The sequence below is a fragment of the Haliotis rufescens genome, unplaced genomic scaffold (genome assembly GCF_023055435.1).
Source record: "Haliotis rufescens isolate VD_foot unplaced genomic scaffold, xgHalRufe1.0.p SCAF_29, whole genome shotgun sequence".
NCBI lineage: Eukaryota > Metazoa > Mollusca > Gastropoda > Lepetellida > Haliotidae > Haliotis > Haliotis rufescens.
The window spans coordinates 1,145,089-1,164,460 of record NW_025963990.1 but is presented as its reverse complement, the minus strand read 5'-3'; the positions used below and the strand labels follow the sequence as shown (position 1 = coordinate 1,164,460).

The window sequence follows — 19,372 nt, the reverse complement described above, 5'->3', positions numbered from 1 at the left end:
ACCCCAATTCACCCTTACATATATCTACCTACCTACCAATAATGTTTCAATCTCCAGACTTCAGTATATCAGACTGGGCCAAAGCCAGGGGACAGGACTTGACCAAGGGTCTGGCACGGACAGCTGTGAACCTTTTGTTGGAACAGCTGGGTATCAAGGACAAGATGCTGGATCCACCCTGTAACCGCACCAGTCTCAAGTACCAGCCAGCTGATGCGGGCAACTGGAAGAATGGTCATTATCATTAGTCACTTTCATTGCACAAATAGGGCACACTGACTATGTAACCTTATTTTTACACACCATGAATAACATATTTCAATAACATTACATTCAGGTAATTAGGCACGCATGCGCGATGCCCTGAATAGTGTGTTTTTGTCTTAAGTCTTTTTCACATGCATGTTTGGTCTATTAGACGATTTAGTTCTCTGTTTAAAATGATGCGTGATTTACATTTTGTTATAGTGACAATAAGAGGTTGGGGACCACGTGGCACTCATTGGCATCTCAAACAAATTTGGGTCATGTAATTCAAACTCCCTTTTGTATGTCTGTAAAAATATAATGTTGTTAGATTAACAATCAAGATATTAATCATTACCCTATTCACACACAGACACTCAATTTGACACAAATTACTCAACAGGTCAAGACCTGTATCTGGGATCATGGCTTCTCTTTAAAATATTATCATCTTCATCCTTATTTCAGATTGTGACTTGGGCGGCAGTGCTGTCACCCTCCCAGCAATAACTCTTCCCGCCAACTGCCACATCAACGACAAGTGTCTGGGGATAGACTGTTGTCTCCATAGCAACGTCCTTGACCTGTCTCTTCACACGGCCTTCAACATTGACCTCTGTAACTACCTTATTGAAGGCTCCATTGAGAAGTTCAGCTTTAAGCACAGCATTCTGAACTCTATCTGGGGTATGTCTTATGTGAAATAATTTGTAATAAGAAGACTTTACAGAAAATACAAGATGAAAGTTTAACGATCGAAAAATATGAAAAAATACGAAAGAAGAAAGAGGAGATGCATCATGTTGTTTTCTGCGTTTTTTACGGTAACGTTTTTCGGTTTGTACGGTACATAGTCTTGTTTCAGGAAAAGAAGAAGTAATTACATTCGATGGTGTTCCTCTTCTCAAACTGAGGTAAGTGTTGACAAGGTTATTTTACATCTAATACTTTGCCATCATTACATGTTCTTGGCTTTTTAATGCCGAGCGGTCTGGTTGTCTAGTGGTTAAAGCGTTCGCTCGTCACGCCCAAGACCCGGGTTCGATTCCCGACATGGGTACAATGTGTGAAGCCCATTTCTGGTGCCCCCCGCCGTGATATTGCTGGAATATTGCTAAAAGCGGCGTAAAACCATACTCACTCACTCACTCACTTTTTAATCACCTGCAAACATGGACATTCAACTTATCTTGGCCCAGACAACAAATCCGATAATACACATGTATATAATCTGACTAAAGCTGGTTACATGTACCTTCAGGTGCATGAAGTTATTTTGAAACGTTTCAATTAAGAAATGACATTTTTGCGTTTAGGGAGATAATAAAAATAATGTAGGAACCGGTAGTCAATTTTTATAATAAGTTTACAGCTTATTTAATCATGAGCACATATTATAGAGAATATGCCACATCAATGACATCTTTACGAAGAATAAACCACGCCCACTCTGTCATCAAGCGATCAGAAAACCGTAATCCGCTAGAGGGGTGATATAATTTTGGATGGTTTATGGAAGCAAAAAACATAAAACACATTACTTTGGTAGCTAATCAAATGCCATGGAATTGTGAAAATACTCAATGGCCGGATGGTTAGGTCGGTGATTTGGATGATTGTCTGGTATCGACTCGGGTTTCAAGAGACAAGCAAACAAACACTGTTAAATTGTCCCATGAGTTTGATTTAGAAAACCAAACATTGAAGGCCGAACAGTATCGGTCCATGCATCAATGCTTGTTAGAACTACAGCTTTGATGTATTCGACATTTTCTGAACTCCCACAGATGGTCCATTGTTTTGTCTATCTGTGTGTTTAATTCACAGGTTCAAGATTGATCGGCTTCTGTCCCAGCAAGTGTTCATTGTGGATCTGTCTGCGAGTCTGTGTCTGGAGGGAGATGACTGTGAGCTGGATCTGAAGGTGCTGGATCAGACACGACTTCCCATGCCAGGCTGTGCCAAGTTCCAGGGATTCAAACTACAAAGTAAGAGAACAGTGTCGGGATATGGCGACGTTACGATATATAATTTAACATCGAACATTAAGGTTAACTCACTCACTTAAAGGAAACTGTGGCCCACTAAGTTATACTTATTTTGACCTTATATATCGGAGGGGCGGTGGGGTAGCTCGTCACGCCAAAGTGAGTGAATGAGTATGGTTTTACGCCGCTTTTAGCAATATTCCAGCAATATCACGGCGGGGGGCACTAGAAATGGGCTTCACACATTGTACCTATGTCGGGAATCGAACCCGGGTCTTGGGCGTGACGAGCGAACGCTTTAACCACTAGGCTACCCGACCGCCACGTCACACCAAAGACACGGGTTCGATTCCCAACATATGTACAATGTGTGAAGCTAATTTCTGGTGTCCCCTGCAGAGATATTGCTGGAACATTGCTAAAATCGGCGTAAAACCATACTCACTCACTTAAACTTCGGATGTTGTTTGTTAACAGTCAATCCACAGATCTAAAATATGAGTTATTGTATTGAATATTAATTTTTCTGGAACCATGTCCATTTCTTCTTCAGATTTCTCTCTGAGTGAGTGGCTGAGGGAAAAGGGCGGTGAGATCACAGCTCAGCTGTCAGCAGTCCTGCTGGAAGAGCTCGGTATCAAACAGTTCCTACTGGACAGACCGTGTCAGGACTACCTGGAACCGTACAGGGGCGCTGTGGGGGGATGGAACAATGGTAGGTGTCCCACTGAGTGAATGTTGTGATGTAGCTGATGGCACATAAGTATTTTGTTTGTCATCGTCATCGTCTGTGGATTCTATTTTACAAACATGGGTGGGATGTTTAATTCAGAGAAAGCTTTACTGGTCAATACCTGCTGGTATAATTTCTGCTTTATTGATTCATAGGGTTTGGGTAACTTTTGAGATGCATACATTCATTGCAACCTTTTTTTCACAAGATTTCTTTAAAAAAAAGCCAAAGATAATGACAATGGTTATGCATTGCGCTGAAATCCGGGTCTTGAAGAAATATATCAGCTTGATATAGTCCTGCTACATGCATGTAAACGGTTTCTGAATGATAAATCGTCCGCGTAAATATGAGGTATTAGACTATTGTTCATGGTTTCGGTAATCTAGCATATTTAGAATTTGTGTGTGGACGACATCACAATGCACAAGAAACCGACTTGTATTTTTATTAGTTTAAATTTGTCCTGCTTATGGTAATATGTAATTGTACCAAACAACTAATTTTTAACTATATTCTATTAAATGAACATGCTTTCATAAATGAAATATAATAAAGGTAGGAATGTATTTGTATTGTGTACATCAAGTAAGAAATACAATTATAAATGTTTTAGCATAAAAACCTGCATGTACCTTGTCGTATACTAAGGCCTGGAAACAAACTGACTGATTGAACTCAGGATAGAGGGGGTATCAGTATGGCCGTCAGTTGATTTAATCAGGTAAGAATGTACCTAATTAATTTTGACTGTTTGACAGTGTACATTGAGTGTCCAGTCATATGGTATAATGAGTGTAGATATGTTGAAAAATTGCAGCTTGTCCTGAGAACATCACCCTGCCAGCTCTGCCTCCCAACGTCTTCTGTCACGTGACCGACTACTGTACCGGGGTCACGTGTTGTGTCAAAGCGTCACAGGTCAAACGGAACTTCAATGCCTACCTCTTCCTGGACTCCTGTAACTACAACTTGAGAGTCGGTATTGAGAAGCTGGAGTTCAGTCACACACTGTTTAACTATACATGGGGTAAGTTGTACACTGTTTAACTATATATGGGGAAAGTTGTACACTGTTTAACTATACATGGGGTAAGTTGTACACTGTTTAACTATACATGGGGTACGTTGTACACTGTTTAACTATACATGGGGTAAGTTGTACACTGTTTTACTATACATAGGGTAAGTTGTACACTGTTTTACTATACATTGGGTAAGTTGTACACTGTTTAACTATACACGTGGTAAGTTTACACTGTTTTACTATACATGGGGGCAGGTGTACACTGTTTAACTATACATGGGGTAAGTTGTACACTGTTTTACTATACCCGGGGTAAGTTGAACACTGTTTTACTATACCTGGGGTAAGTTGAACACTGTTTAACTATACACGGGGTAGGTTGTACACTGTTTAACTATACACGTGGTAAGTTTACACTGTTTTACTATACATGGGGGCAGGTGTACACTGTTTAACTATACATGGGGTAAGTTGTACACTGTTTTACTATACATAGGGTAACTTGTACACTGTTTTACTTTACATGGGGTAAGTTGTACACTGTTTAACCATACATGGAGTAAGTTGTACACTGTTTAACTGTACGTGGTGTAAGCTGTACATTGATAACATCAGATGGGTACATCTGACACTGTTACAATAGATACTCAAAATCAGTTCACTATTCAAAGCAGGCAAAATGACAACATGTGGAATACTTCTTCACAAACCTTTGCACACATCCCATCCTTTTTCTGGTAACTCCAGGTGAAATAGACTTTTGCAAAATATTTTAAAAAGATAAACATAGTGAATGATCGCATCATATTCTAATTCATCTGAAATGGTGGTCCACATTTTTTTCGGGGAAGGTTTGGGTTTAATTAAAATTAATGGGAAATATACACCTGTCATTGTACAGGTGAGTTCATAAATGCGTTGGTATTGATTACAATATGTTATTCTTCAAAGGTGAAACAGAAGTTATTGATCTTGGAGGACTTGTACGAATTGAGTAAGTATTTTAGTTATTACTGTACAGTTAACATCTAATCAGTTTAAATAAGTGATATTGAAAGGGATACACATCTGGTGCTGACGAGAACTGTTTGGGTTTAGATCTGAATCAACTTTCCATTGTCATGTTCAATGGTAGTCTAGCTCGCTGTCTTGGTTGAAGCATGTCATCGATTCCAATTGCGTGGATAGATGCTCATGATATCAATCACTGGATTGTCTGGTCCAGACTCGATTATTTACAGACCGCCGTCATATGGCTGGAATATTGCTGAGCGTGGCGTTAAAACAACAAAACGAAACCAAACCAAAACCAATGCTAGTCTGGAAAGTTGATTGTACTATAGTGTGAGTTAAAGAACGATTTACAGTTCTGATAGAAATATTTACATTTCAGATATACCATCAACTCGGGTCAGAAGAAGTTCCTGGTGAACCTGAGCCTTAAGGTGTGTCTGACTGCTGGAGAGGAATGTCAGTTTACCTTCCCTGTGTTCACAGACATGATCCTACCTAAACCATTCTGTGACTGGGAGGCCACCAAACAGCTACAAAGTAAGTGTACCATTGGTAGCCTTTTTATTTATGTCTCATATTGCTGGACTGATGTGGGCCTAACATTCCAGTGGAATTATTATTTACATGTATAAGAATGAAGTAATTTATACATTGAAGGACATGATTATATAGTGTTTCTCAATCCTGTCATTTGTAATCATAGAAATATCCATATTAGAACATAGTGACTACGTGCTAGAACATGATAGCTGTAAGTAAAGACACGAACTTATATAAGAACGTTATGTCAAATGATGTTACTTTTCTTCAGATTTCTCCCTGAGTGAGTTTGTGACATCAGAAGGCGCTGCATTGGCGGACAGACTGACGGACGCCCTGGTAGACAAGCTGTTGGACACTCTGGGTCTTTCAGACTACGTTCTGGAACCTCCGTGCTCCATGGATGAGCGAGGCGCAAATGGTTGGAACTCAGGTCAGGAAACATTTAAAGAAAAATCACATTTATTCGAACATTAAACTAAACAAAAAAAATCAAAAAAATAATGCAACAACACCTTTTCCAAACTCATAAAGAAATATGTGTCAAGGGCACTATAAAGACATTATAAAATCACTATCATTATAGTGATGATGCCAGTTGTTCGCAAGTTGTTCCTGTGCCACCGGTAGCATCCATAACAAACACGTGCAAAGGCAAGTCAAGTGGACATGTGAACAAACATGCACGGGAACATTCGATACTCAAAACAGGAAATTGCATCGACTTAATTTTGACCTTTGATGCGTTAAAATTTGGAAATGTCCTCCACTCTTAAATTATACTTAGGTCTTGTATGTTTTAACCTTAATCAAACAACGTTTGGCCAATATTCAAATGATGCTCTTGGCAATTTTCGAAGAAAGAGCAAACGCGACCGTAAAGGTTATGAAATGTACACAACAAAGGCTGAAGCGGCTTGACAGTTATCAATCGTAAAGCTGAATGCATCTCACATACAATCTTGGGGATAGTTTCTTTTGCCCTTCTGAAGGTCTATGCATAGATCTAAATTCATCATCTGGTAGGCCAACTGTCATTGTTTCTGTGGAAAAGCCTTTGGCCAGGAAAGTTCTTGAACAGTTATGCAGTGAAATGAAGTGATATTTATTCCTAATTCGTGTTCGTTGCAGACTGCCCAAAACAGGTTTCACTCCCAACACTACCAGACTCTGTGTCCTGCAGTCTCCCCGACCACTGTACAGGAATAGACTGTTGTCTCAGTGTGCCCCTCATCAGTCGAAATGTCCACTTCAAGGTCGATCTGGACATGTGCAAGATGACCCTCACACTAGCCATAGAGAAGCTGGAGTTTAGTAGACTGCTCTTCAACTACCAATTTGGTAGGCGAAATGTGATTTATTAATAACCTTGGTGACAAAGTCGTAGACCAGAACATCCAATATTCTTTGTTATTAGGAACGGCCAATGTGCCATCATATATACTTTTCAAATCAGTGTTTTCCTTTTTCTTTCTTCAGGAACACCTGAATCGTTCAATCTGAAGGGAATATTCCGAGCAGAGTAAGTTATTCAAATATTTATATAACGTTGTAGTAAGTTGCTGCTGTCATGGCTGCTTATCGAATATGGCCTGAAGGAAACCTGCCTAGTCTAACCTTACCTAATCAGTCTTAAATTAGTGATGAATGTGAGTCATAACTTAATGTTATCATAGTGCCTTGTATTTGAAAAAAAAAAAATCATTTTTCAGTTTCACCATCGACAACCTCGAGGGAGAGAAACAATTCCTTGTCAGTCTCAACATCAGTGCCTGTTTCGAGGCTGGAGGGAAGTGTCTGGTTGCCCTACCTGTGTTAAACCAAGCCAGATTCCCCAACCCTGGATGCGACTGGAACTCAACACTATCCCTCAAAGGTAAGTCAGTGGACACTGGGTAATTCAACAGTTAACATAAGAACTACATTGTGTAAGGAAATATCCCACGCATCATGCTTTGTGTATCATGTAGTACATAACTTCGTTTGGTTTGAGTATCCCTATGTAACAATAGACTAGTACTCGAGAGACAATAATAAAAAGAGGCATGACCATTGCCTACATTAATGATAAACCTTGTTTGATCACCTCAGTGTATCAGTTGACAAGACCCGAGAAACAGTAATACTAGAAGACGAATGTCTATAAGGAGGCTTGAGTTTAGCATGATAAACAATTGACTTTTATGAACTTTTAATTCAAATTAACCTTTTAATTTTAAAATAGTAATATCACTTCATATTCAATTGACAAATTAGATTATGATAAACCGGATTTTGCTTAAGCATGTAATTCAATGTATGATAAGATCGGATACGATAATAAAAGAAGACACCACCATGGCTTACATCACAGTCTAATGGTGAATGTAGATTGCTAACGTAAACTCACTGTATCCAACTTGTTATTTTAAATTGTACATTAACATGATATGATGGTTATGCATGTACACTATCTTATTATACTCCATTATTCACAGGTTTCTCCCTGAAGAACTGGCTGAGCAATAACAATCTGAACATTGGTCAAGTCTTGACCTCAGCATTCCGGTTCCAGCTGTCTCTAGCCCTGGGCATCTCTGAGTACCTCCTGGACCCCATGTGTGACAGACAGAGGGGGATATACAAGGCGGACGCTACAGGGTGGAATAATGGTAAATGGCTCTAGAACTTTGCAAAATAATATTCTCATCCAATTGCTCACATGTAGAGAAATACCGATGCTACTAAACGTAGGAACCTCTGTTGTTCCAAAAATGTCAAGAAATCCTCAGCTTATGTACTGCATATCATAAACTGGGGCATTTGCTTTGGCGGATAATCGGGTATTCTTTGGCATTTCAGCATGTCCAAAACCAATGACCCTCCCAACCCTACCGGACAGCCTGTCATGTCACATCCCCGACTACTGCACTGGACTGGACTGTTGTGTGGATTTGGTCAGTCTTGGGATGTCCTTCAACTTCAAGATCCTCCTGGACACGCGGAACCTTGTCCTGACTGTCGGTATCGAGAAACTCACCGTACAGATATCACTGTTCAACTACAAATGGGGTAAGTCTCTTTGCATCAACATGAACATCATGCAGATGTGTGAACATTCCTGTCGAGAAGAACCCCAACCGTTTATTTTGAATAGCAGTGTATGTATAGGAACATACTTTTTTACAGTTTTACTGACAGAGACATGAATGACATATAATCCACATTTGATTATATTTACGAGTAAGTCAACATGTTGCTTATGGTTTTCAGGTGAATGGGAAAATTTCAACCTTAATGGCGTCGTTAGATTGAGGTGAGTTCAATGATTAATTATGTACAAACGGTAAAATTTATCATATTTTGTATGGGGAACTAAGCTTTACACTTCAGCTTGACATGAAGTTGACTCCACAGACTATATGAAACGAATGATGTGATACTGAAAATGAATGCAAAATCTTGGAACATATTGAACGTTTTGTTTAACGAGGAAATCCTGACAGTACTACCATGACAGTTGATGTTACTCGGATACAATGTCTGAGTTACATGCAGTTTGGTCCATGTTTGTGTCAAGATCTGCCCTTTCTGTTATTTAGCATAAAGTCTAAATGTTTAAACCATCAAATAGAATATAATACCTTGGACCCACGTTCCTCAAAACGATCCTTGTGCTATCTCAACACGCATTGTATCACAGTCTTACGGTCTCTAATATGTACTCCTTGATACAAACCAAGTGGGGATGACCATGTGTTTCGGCCGTTGATAACCACTTTATTAATGCAGTAAAATCAATTAATGAAGATGAAACACCTTAAAGTTATGTGCATACAATCGTCCAGCAATACCACAAGCTTGTGTGTATGTTCTAGTTACCATTGTGTATACACCTCATCTCTTCAGTTTCAAGATTGACGACCTTGTTCATGCTTGGAAGTATCTGATGAGTCTGAAACTATCCCTGTGCTTTGAGGCTGACCAGCCTTGTGCTCTCAGCCTACCTGTCTTCACAGATATCAGCTTCCCTAAACTGGTGTGGAACTGGGACAACCCTTTCTCCTCGACTGGCAACGGTAGGACACAAACACCTTGCACAACTAGATTCAGTTCTATTAATATCTGATACACTTCACACATTGTAATATTTAAGGAATCAAACACAGGGTTTTAACGTACCGAGACTGATGTAACCTCTACTTTAAATAACCCTCGATAAAAGATTAACATCGTCTGAAGCGTTAACTACAAGAATTATGAAGATGGCAGTGTCCTTATTCATCGTGTATTTTCTACTGAGGGACAATATTATCACATGTTGATCTGACACAATCACATTGCACAACTAGATTCGGTTCTATGACCATCTCATGGACTACGTACCGTAATCTTTAGGGAATGGAACTCAGGACTTTAACGTAGCAATCAACCACATTAACGTATAGATTGAATAACCCTTGATAAATATATTAAGACTACAATGTTACGTAACTGAATTGTACAGATATAACATGGTGTGGCATATTCAGTTCATATGGCTGTGTCCTTATAAAGTATGTTCATGAATTCTGCTCAGGGACAATATTATCACATTTCTTTCACATCTATTTGTAGGCTTTTCTTTGAAGAACTGGCTATCTGATTTGAAGCTCCCATCTGGCAAGAGACTCGCCGGTCTAGCTGTGTCCAAACTGCTGGACAAACTTGGTCTCACAGGCTACCTGAGTGACCCCCAGTGTAACAAGAGCCTGCCCCCCTATGCTGGAGCAGTTGGGGGTTGGAAGAAGGGTAAACTGTTTCAATGATGAACTTTTGTAAAATGCACATTAAGACTGCAAACATCGTTTTGGGGTCATGTAATCATCGTTGAGTTTTACAAATCCACTTACTGACACAAACGTGTTTTCTGAAGTAGTTGCGACGGGAAATGCTTGTGATTATTGTTTTCCTTCTTTGAATAGAAAAGCCACCTCAGTGAAATTGATACTGACAAGGAGTAATAACACACTAATTCACACGTGTTTTATGTTTTCAGACTGCCCTGCCAGTCTCACCCTGCCCACACTACCAGACTCCGTCACCTGTCATCTGTCAGACCCGTGTGGCTCCATACAGTGTTGTATTGACGTGGACTTTATCGGGAGATCCTTCAACGTCCAGATAGGAATAGACCCTTGCACCTACACCTTCACCATGGGCATAGAGAAGCTCGTCTTCACCAGGGCCTTGTCCAGCTACAAATGGGGTGAATGATACAAATATATCTCGAAATAGACATAAGGTTGGATAAAAGGTATTCGGGTATCCAGATGCGAGAAGTAACAGTATATTTATATCACCGAGTTACCGGGAGAATTGACTGTAATGTGTCTCATTTTGTTATAAAATCGACATGTGGAGATGCAAAAGAAGAGTAAGCTGTTCATCTGTCATGTCTTAAATAACAGGGTTTTTTGTTACAGGTACTGTGGAACACTTCAACTTGAAGGACGTAATCCGTGTAGAGTAAGCATTGATATGGCATTGCTAATTTACTATTAGTTTTAAGAAATCTTTATATTTGTCGGAGTTGTAATAATACGCCCAACATTTCAAATCAAAGGTGTTCTTGACTTTCGAGGTTCACTGTTTAAGGACAGTATTAAGGCCATAATATATTGCTACACTTGTTTTTTGTTTTGCAGTTTCATGATCGATGATCTGTTTGGGGAAAAGAAGTTCCTGATCAACCTCAACATCAGTGTCTGTTTTGAGGAGGATTCCTGTCTCATTTCCTTCCCTGCTCTGAAGGATGTCAAGATTCCCAAGTTGATCTGCGACTGGGACAGTACAGCAGCTCTTGCAGGTCTGATAATGCTTGTTGGATGATTAACAATGTATCCTGACTTTTCATTCAGAAGTAGGACTGTGACGACTAGATTATAATTGCTACAATTACTCCACTTGTAAGAACTATTTTCTCAAGTGAAGCTTGATATAAAGCTCATAAAATATGTAATTATCATACTATTTAAACGAAAGCTTTTCATTAACATATCAAAATATATTCTAAATTAATTTGCTGTAGTGTTATGACATAAAATACGGTTTCTTATTGAAATTCCACGTAGTTCTCGTTTATTTGGTTTTTTTAATCAAAGAAACATGCAATGGCACTCCTCAATAATCTTCAGTTCCTATATGGATATTCATGATAATAATCTTTCCTCCTAGATTTCTCTTTGTCTGACTTCTTGTCTGAGATGAAGTCCACTGGATCAGAGAGTCTCACTTCAGTCATCGCAGCCAAACTGTTTGAGAGGCTGGAAATAGCAGGGTATCTGAAGACACCACAATGTCAAAATACAAGCAGCCCTTATGTGCCTACTGTCAATGGATGGAACAACGGTAAGACCCGGAATATTAGGTTATGCTGACCTGGTATGAAAAACAGAAACCAATATTCTTACGACATTAATTTGTTAAATATTTCTTTTATAAATAGTATAATATTCTGTTCATTATTAATGAATGAATTAACTTCTACGCCCAAAACGGAAATCAATGATAGATTGAATTTATATATTCAAACATTCTAAATAGTTGCAAAATTTCCCAAATGACCAAATGGAGCAATAAGTGGCTTATTAATGGTGATGGTTTCCACTACAACTCTCAGAGTGTCCAGTTCCTGGGCTTGACCAGAACCTCCCAGAACTCCCTGGTTCCATGGCATGTCAAGTACCTGACATCTGCACCGCCATTGACTGCTGCATCTACATCGACTTCCTGTCACGAGCCTTCAACGTGTTCCTGACCGTGGACATGTGCACCTATCAGCTGACAGTGGGCGTGGAAAATCTGGTCTACAAACGAATGCTGTTTGATTATCAGTGGGGTATGGCTTAACATGTTTCTTTTTAAATCTGAATATTGTATCATATTGTTTTGTGATGCATGTAAATATGGATACATTATGATGATCTGATATGAGATACGTAAATGGGATTTTTTTTAACGAAATGCATGTACGTGTGTGCGCGGGTGTGTGGCTGCTTGCACTTGCTAGTCCGGACTTATGTTGAGTTTATAGTGGATACCCTACTCAGACACAGTATACTGACTCCGAGACGACTAGTCCTTGTTTCATCCCCTTAATGCCGAGCACAAGGCAGGGTAACAAGAACCACCATCCTTTGGTATGACGCGGCTAGGGGATTGTTCTTACAACCTTTGATAGTGAGCTTTCGCCTTCGAGTGTGAATTATGTATCAACTTTAGTCTGAACGTTTAAGATTATTGAACGAGGTTTCCCATGTGCTGAAATGAATGTTAGTATTGCATTGCATATTTACATATTTTCATTTTGTTTACAGGCACAGAGGAGCATTTTTATGTGAAAGGTGTCATTCGAGTAGAGTAAGTGTTGATGTCGCCTTTGTGGGAGAGGTCTGTGCCAATTGTTGATTTAAAAAACAAGGATTAAGTAAAATACAACAAGAACACAATAAATGTGAATCTACACTACATGCATGCACCAAAGATGTCACGTTTAAGTACATATAGATGCATTTAGGAAACTATGATGTTTCAGTTACACAATCAATCGACTGCTGTCTGAGAAGAAACTGGAGGTGACAGCAGCTGTCAGTGTGTGTCTGAAACAGAACGAGTGTTTGTTCTCTAAAACCTTCCTTGACAAAGCCAAGATACCACAACCCCTGTGTGACTGGGAGGCCATGCTGAAACGGAGAAGTAAGGCTTGAATAGATATGTGTAATCTATTTTTATTACTATCTGTCATTTCTTATATCATCATTATTTTGCCTTAATTCCAAATAGGTTGTTAATAGACAGGCCGACATTGTATATCAAAGAGCATGGTATTCAATTTTAGATGGTTAAAGAGTCAATTGTTTTGGGGTTTTTTTGGTGTGACGTTCATCATCATGACGAGCACGTATTTCTATTGTATTCTATTGGTTATGATAGCCGAAAAGCTAATTTCCAACAGAAGCCTAAAATGAGTGATAACGTAGCACGCTAAGTATACGGAAGGATTCGCTACATATTATGCCCGTTTGATGTCTCAGGCACGTTTGTAGGTGTGTTGCACACATAATTGTGGTATCATTTCTTTTAAAAGGCCAATGTTTGTGATAGGGGTATGCGTTTATTTCCGTTTATTGAAACGAATCATGTTGATATATCGTGTGGCAATCAAAGTCGAATATATGTATTCCATTTAAGGAATCCGGTCCATTAAACAGGCGTTACATATAAGTACAAAGATTTACATATTCGGATAAATCTTTCGAAGAGAGAAGAGATATATAATCAAGGTAGTAAGTAGCCATACATCGGAGTCCACAAAATGTTCCTTTGTATTTTAATGATACTCGTGTAAACGTTTCGACCATCTATGATCATTAGACATTTATGATTGTTTGTTTTAGATTTCTCACTGTCCAACTGGGCGTCAGGCAAGGGGCTGTCCTCCACCGTGTCTTCTCTCACGGATACTCTGATATCTCAGCTCCTGGATGATCTCGGGGTGTCACAGTATCTCCTCAGTCCAGCCTGTGACCAGTTAGCAAGTCCATATTCTCCTGCTGGGGTAAACAACTGGAAAAATGGCAAGTGTATTAACATGGAGTTAGTTATTGCATGTTGGTTTGCATCTAAGTGTATCCTGGTTGAGGAGAACAAGTATGTGTGTGATCGTACAAACGCATTGATGACTTCAGGGTTACTGATGACTAATGTTAGAATCATAGGGATCTACAGGTTTTGAATGATTTGATTGGTTTTATATATCTACATATTCTGTAAAAGCAATGAACTCAAAGATCAGCTGAAATCTGCTATGCCCTTTATACACCCTAACTTGCACTAAATCTGTGAAAGAGTCAGCCACTGCGAAATCTACAACAACAGCTAAACAAACTGCATGTAGCATAGCAAAAGTCATGTTTTAATTATTTCCGAATTCTCACACCATTCCAAATTACAGTGAGGCGTCAACGTTGTACATGAGAGTAAGAGACCCGTCTTTATATTTAAGTATCTCTGTGTTTCCAGAATGTAGGAGCCGAGCCGTACCATCCCTACCAGACTCAGTGCGATGTCACCTGGCCTCCAACTGTTCCACTGTAGACTGTTGTGTCGATGTTCGTCTCATCAAGAGGACCATCCAGGCCAAGTTTGATGTGGATGTTTGTAACCTTCAGATCACAATGACCATAGAAAAACTATCGTACACCGTGTCACTCCTGGAGTACGAATGGAGTAAGTCATTATGTAGTCAATACAAATTACAGTACAGGTCCTTGTGTTTTTCTACACTAGATTGAATACTGATTTGTCACAATGTTGTATTATACATAGGCTCAGGGTGGGTCAGTGGTGTAACCCACTGCAAAGTTGTGTCCAAAAGTTGCCGCAATCCACTGATCAGGCTTTCCAATGTCAAATTCTACTTATTATAATCTATGAATGGACACCAACAAACTTGTTATATAAAACTTCACCATAATGGTATATGATTATACCATGGTCTCTTTGAGGTATTATTGAACATAAAGCCGACACATATAAACATTAAAGACTGATAATGAAATACTGATGTACTACCCGTTCTGCTTCAGGAACAGAAGGACATTTCATCCTGGGAGATATGACACGGCTGGCGTGAGTATCAGATGCGTTTTAGTTCATGTGACTGAACCTGCTGTGATACATGTAGATTATGTGGGTCATACATACTCGTGTATCTTTACAAACTGATGTAACAAATTATCAGACATATTTAGAGAGGAGTCATTGTTTTATCATCAAAAACTGCCTCCCACAGGAGATTTCGCTTGGGTCAAGCGATATCTATAAATGAAATAGCATCACAATGCTTTGCAGACCATTGTGACGTCATTGTTACCATGACGTCACAATCTTATGACAATACTAATTGGTCTGCTACTGAAGCTGTTAGCAATATTTTTTACACTTAAGACACTGTTTATTACTGTCTACAACTGAAAACGTTGGATGATGATGATGGATGATAAAAAAAATCTCACCCTCGTGTCTTTTGATATCAAATATATCAACACTCGTTGATAAAAGTGAAAAATCTCCTCGGCAAGCCTCAGAGTTTTTTTAACTTTTATCAATTCGTATTGAGATATTTGATATCATAAGACAACACAACACCGTGTTCGCGTACCAGGCGATACCTAATTTACGTTACAGCTCAAGCCAAAAAATGTGTAGTTTTGTAGCCATACTACGAGGAATATCAATTTTGCGTTATTGTGGAGTAACATATTTCCTTTTATTTTTCAGCTTTTAGCAAATTGTTAATAAGTCATTCAACTTTATCCTGCGCCTCAGCTTCTTACTTCTATCCACAATAATCTACCATGGAATATACATTTTGAATCAATATTCAATAGATAAGTTGTTACAACTACCAAGAATGTCTCTCAGGCTTAGGAAATAAATGGCATAATTCTATAAATCTCTTAGAATTCTTCAGAATAAAGTCACAGAAAAATATTTTGTTGCATAGAAGCGTACGGATACCATCCACACATTATGTAGAGTGTCAGAGATAATTATTATGTACACTGAATACTATTCTGGCGAGAATAAAGTTACAGAAAAGTATTACATTGCATAGAAACTTAATGATACCATCCACACATTATGTAAAGCAGCTTATCAAATGTCGTCCCAGGTACAAACTAGAACACATCCCTGCCTCCCAGAAGCTGGTGATTGACCTGAACATCAAGATGTGTTTTGAGGACAACACGTGTGTGCTTGAAGTCCCAGTCTTCTCACAGTCAGAGTTGGTCTATTCTCCGTGTAGCCCGAGTCTACCAGTGTCGTTTAGTGGTATGTGCGTGATATTAGTAGTGTAAACATAACTGTTGATCAAGTTCATGGCCTTAATAATTAAATGTGTTCATGGGGTCAGCCTTACAGAAACTGTTGGACAAAATTTATACTGGGTTTTTACAGGAAGATCCTGAGTGTTTGTGTATATGTAAACACGTATACTTGTGTGCGTGCGAGCATGCATGCTTGCGTGCGTGCGTGTGTACGTGTGAGTGAGTTCGTCGGATTGTCTATCAAAAATATATATCCATACTTGCATCAAATAGCAAGTTAAGACAGTACTGAAAATCACCTTCCAGTCGTATTTGTGAAAAAAAATCTTTTAAATAAATATTGTTTTAGCGAAATCATGGTCTAAATTGGAATCAGCATCGCTGGCGGACCAACCAGAATGCACCATTTTTTAATATCATCTTAGAATTATGATGAAATATATAGCAAGTGGTTGTCAAATGATATGCTTTTGTTTGTGGAAGAACGATACCCTGGCCATAAGGAAACACGATCAAACTCGCGATATATAGTTCTCTACACAAATTCTTTACCCAGCATATCTAATATTTCTTACTTTATTTATAATGAACATTGATATTCTTCTTTGACAGCAATGGTAGATTGGTGTTTTTGTTTGTCGTTTAATTATATAATGTAGATACGCAAGAGAAAATGTTTTACTATTTACATTGCAGGTGTCTCCTTTGATTTTTGGAAGTCTGAAAAATGTGCTCTGCAAACTTCCGGTAGGTATATTAATTCTTTTAATTTTATGTTTCTAATACATGATCAAACAACGTAGAATATGAAATGAACAAACATGCGCATGTTCGTAATAAATTAAGAGTTCCTGTAAACAATGGTTATATTATTTGATTGTACTTCCTAAACGCATGCTTCTGGTATAGCCGGAATCGTACAATGGAGTTTACATGAGCCATGGGTTCTATTTATGATCCAAGCTTGTCCGGCATCCCTCCCTGCTGCCATCTCGAGCACCTGCCGACTGACTGACAACTGCATGGGAATCACGTGTTGTGTGGACGTCGACCTCAAGTACCTCGGCATCTACTCCATCACTGCCGGCATCGAGGTTGACCACTGTAATGACCAACTTGTGTACCATATAGAGAACAAAGAGTGGACGAAGAAGCTTCAGGCTGTGGACTATGGTGAGTGGAGAGGGTAACTGGGGCAGGAACACCCGAAGAAAAGAAATTCATTGAGATGTTCTTCTTTATGAATTAAGAACGTTAAATGCAAAAGGAAAAAATACATGTAATTGAAATTACACACCATAATTAAAACAATCCATTTGATCTTTATCTTGGTGATTTCATTGTCTTTGACCATGAACTTTCACATTTTCAACACCTTTAATGAAATCATATCTAGACTTGTGAGGATGAAATTTCACATTGATGAATGTCGCTGTTTCGATTATGAAAACATATTGAGCAAATTTTAGATTCATTTCTATCTCAGTCATTTTAAGTCGTATTTTGGACGATGTTTCTTGATGGTATTATGGCAGTGAATGAGTTACTTTGGTTCAACACCAGATTTCAGTTATATCAAGGTGTGTCAGCTTAATGTGGGAGAAAATCTCTCAGAAGTTCGCACCTATGTGAAACCCACAAGCATGTGTATGGCGCAGACAAACCTATAAACATAATCAGAGCGATTCGGGTTTCGAACCAATGGTCAGAGGTTCCATGCACGCCCATGAGTCGCACAGTGAATTACGGCACCTGAACCACCTATGTCCCCCTATTATGACCGTTGACATTTGATGTAGAAGGATTTAGCATGCATGACATACTTTGCCCAGTTAGTAATACAGAAGCTGCAGGGGTAAAGGTTCTGGGTTGGTTCCTCTAGTATTTGTCCAATATCTTACTCGTATGTGAGGATTTTCGTTGTTAATATGTACAATAATGGCAAACACTGGTATGTGACCAGGCTGTCAATTGTCATGATGTAATTATTATTGTTCTGCTAGACAAAAACCACACTGAGCCAGTTGGCAACGCCATCACTCTGAGCTACGTGATCAGCAAAACGCCATCTTTATATGAGGTGTCCTTCCACGTGAAGGTCTGTGCTATGAACGGGCACGACCTCACCAACAACTGCTACTACTACAAACTCCTGGATGAAAAGACATTCCAGATGCCATCTTCATGTTCGCCTGTTGGACGAAGAAGGAAAAGAAGAAGTCCTTTAGATTTGTGAGTGTTGCATAATCCCTTTACTGAGGACACGTACCATTTCCTTTTTCTCCATTGCTTGTATACGTTAGCTGGAAAGTATGTGGGTTTTACAAAAAAAATAACTATCTTATACACCTGAGCTGTATTTCATAGCCCTATTGACTATTTTCACAAAGTGTTACATCTATTAGCATTTTCGAGAGTTGAAGTATTGTGCTGATGCGGGACTCGAACCTTTTCAATGTCCCTTGTATACATATGCGTGTGTATAAATGCACTTTTGAGTTCCACATCAGCACAATGCTTCAAACTTCAGTAAACTACGGTAAAAACGAACACGCTTATAACGAACTGACGGATATAACGAACTTACTTTTTTGGTCCCGACTATTTGCTGTAGTTATGCTGTATATATGCTTACAACGAATTATGGTTATAACGAACTAAAATTAGTAGTTCCTTTGAGTTCGTTTTAACCGTAGTTTACTGTATTAGAATTGCTTGAAGATGAATAAAGACTCTTTCCAGCTCATCTTTCAAGAAAGACGTTTAATGGAAGGGTTTCTTAGCGTGTGATAAACATAAAAATGCAGATTTTGAAATTTACAAAACGTGGCTGAAACTCTTGACATACAAAAACATGCGTGACAAACCTGTTGTGTAAATAAGTCGGAAAGGAAATATAGCTCATGTGTACAACATAATTATTTTCCTGAAAACAAATCCTTTGCTACCAACGTCTTGAATTAGCATGAAA

General features: G+C 38.9%; 1 protein-coding gene across 1 annotated transcript in view; it reads left to right on the top strand.

Annotated features, from left to right (window-relative positions):
* Positions 1-19,372, top strand: part of LOC124137742 — a 134,959-nt gene that overhangs the window by 56,215 nt on the left and 59,372 nt on the right. The window contains exons 48-78 of the mRNA XM_048402758.1: positions 58-234; positions 715-933; positions 1,112-1,160; positions 2,074-2,234; positions 2,788-2,949; positions 3,788-3,997; positions 4,946-4,988; positions 5,388-5,545; positions 5,820-5,981; positions 6,680-6,889; positions 7,028-7,070; positions 7,261-7,424; positions 8,026-8,199; positions 8,390-8,599; positions 8,801-8,843; positions 9,437-9,606; positions 10,145-10,318; positions 10,566-10,775; positions 10,993-11,035; positions 11,215-11,375; positions 11,744-11,917; positions 12,189-12,407; positions 12,886-12,928; positions 13,104-13,264; positions 13,966-14,145; positions 14,591-14,797; positions 15,157-15,199; positions 16,245-16,405; positions 17,098-17,148; positions 17,365-17,574; positions 18,405-18,633. Coding sequence (XP_048258715.1) covers positions 58-234; positions 715-933; positions 1,112-1,160; positions 2,074-2,234; positions 2,788-2,949; positions 3,788-3,997; positions 4,946-4,988; positions 5,388-5,545; positions 5,820-5,981; positions 6,680-6,889; positions 7,028-7,070; positions 7,261-7,424; positions 8,026-8,199; positions 8,390-8,599; positions 8,801-8,843; positions 9,437-9,606; positions 10,145-10,318; positions 10,566-10,775; positions 10,993-11,035; positions 11,215-11,375; positions 11,744-11,917; positions 12,189-12,407; positions 12,886-12,928; positions 13,104-13,264; positions 13,966-14,145; positions 14,591-14,797; positions 15,157-15,199; positions 16,245-16,405; positions 17,098-17,148; positions 17,365-17,574; positions 18,405-18,633 — 4,621 coding nt within the window. The remainder of the gene's footprint in view (positions 1-57; positions 235-714; positions 934-1,111; positions 1,161-2,073; positions 2,235-2,787; positions 2,950-3,787; positions 3,998-4,945; positions 4,989-5,387; positions 5,546-5,819; positions 5,982-6,679; positions 6,890-7,027; positions 7,071-7,260; positions 7,425-8,025; positions 8,200-8,389; positions 8,600-8,800; positions 8,844-9,436; positions 9,607-10,144; positions 10,319-10,565; positions 10,776-10,992; positions 11,036-11,214; positions 11,376-11,743; positions 11,918-12,188; positions 12,408-12,885; positions 12,929-13,103; positions 13,265-13,965; positions 14,146-14,590; positions 14,798-15,156; positions 15,200-16,244; positions 16,406-17,097; positions 17,149-17,364; positions 17,575-18,404; positions 18,634-19,372) is intronic.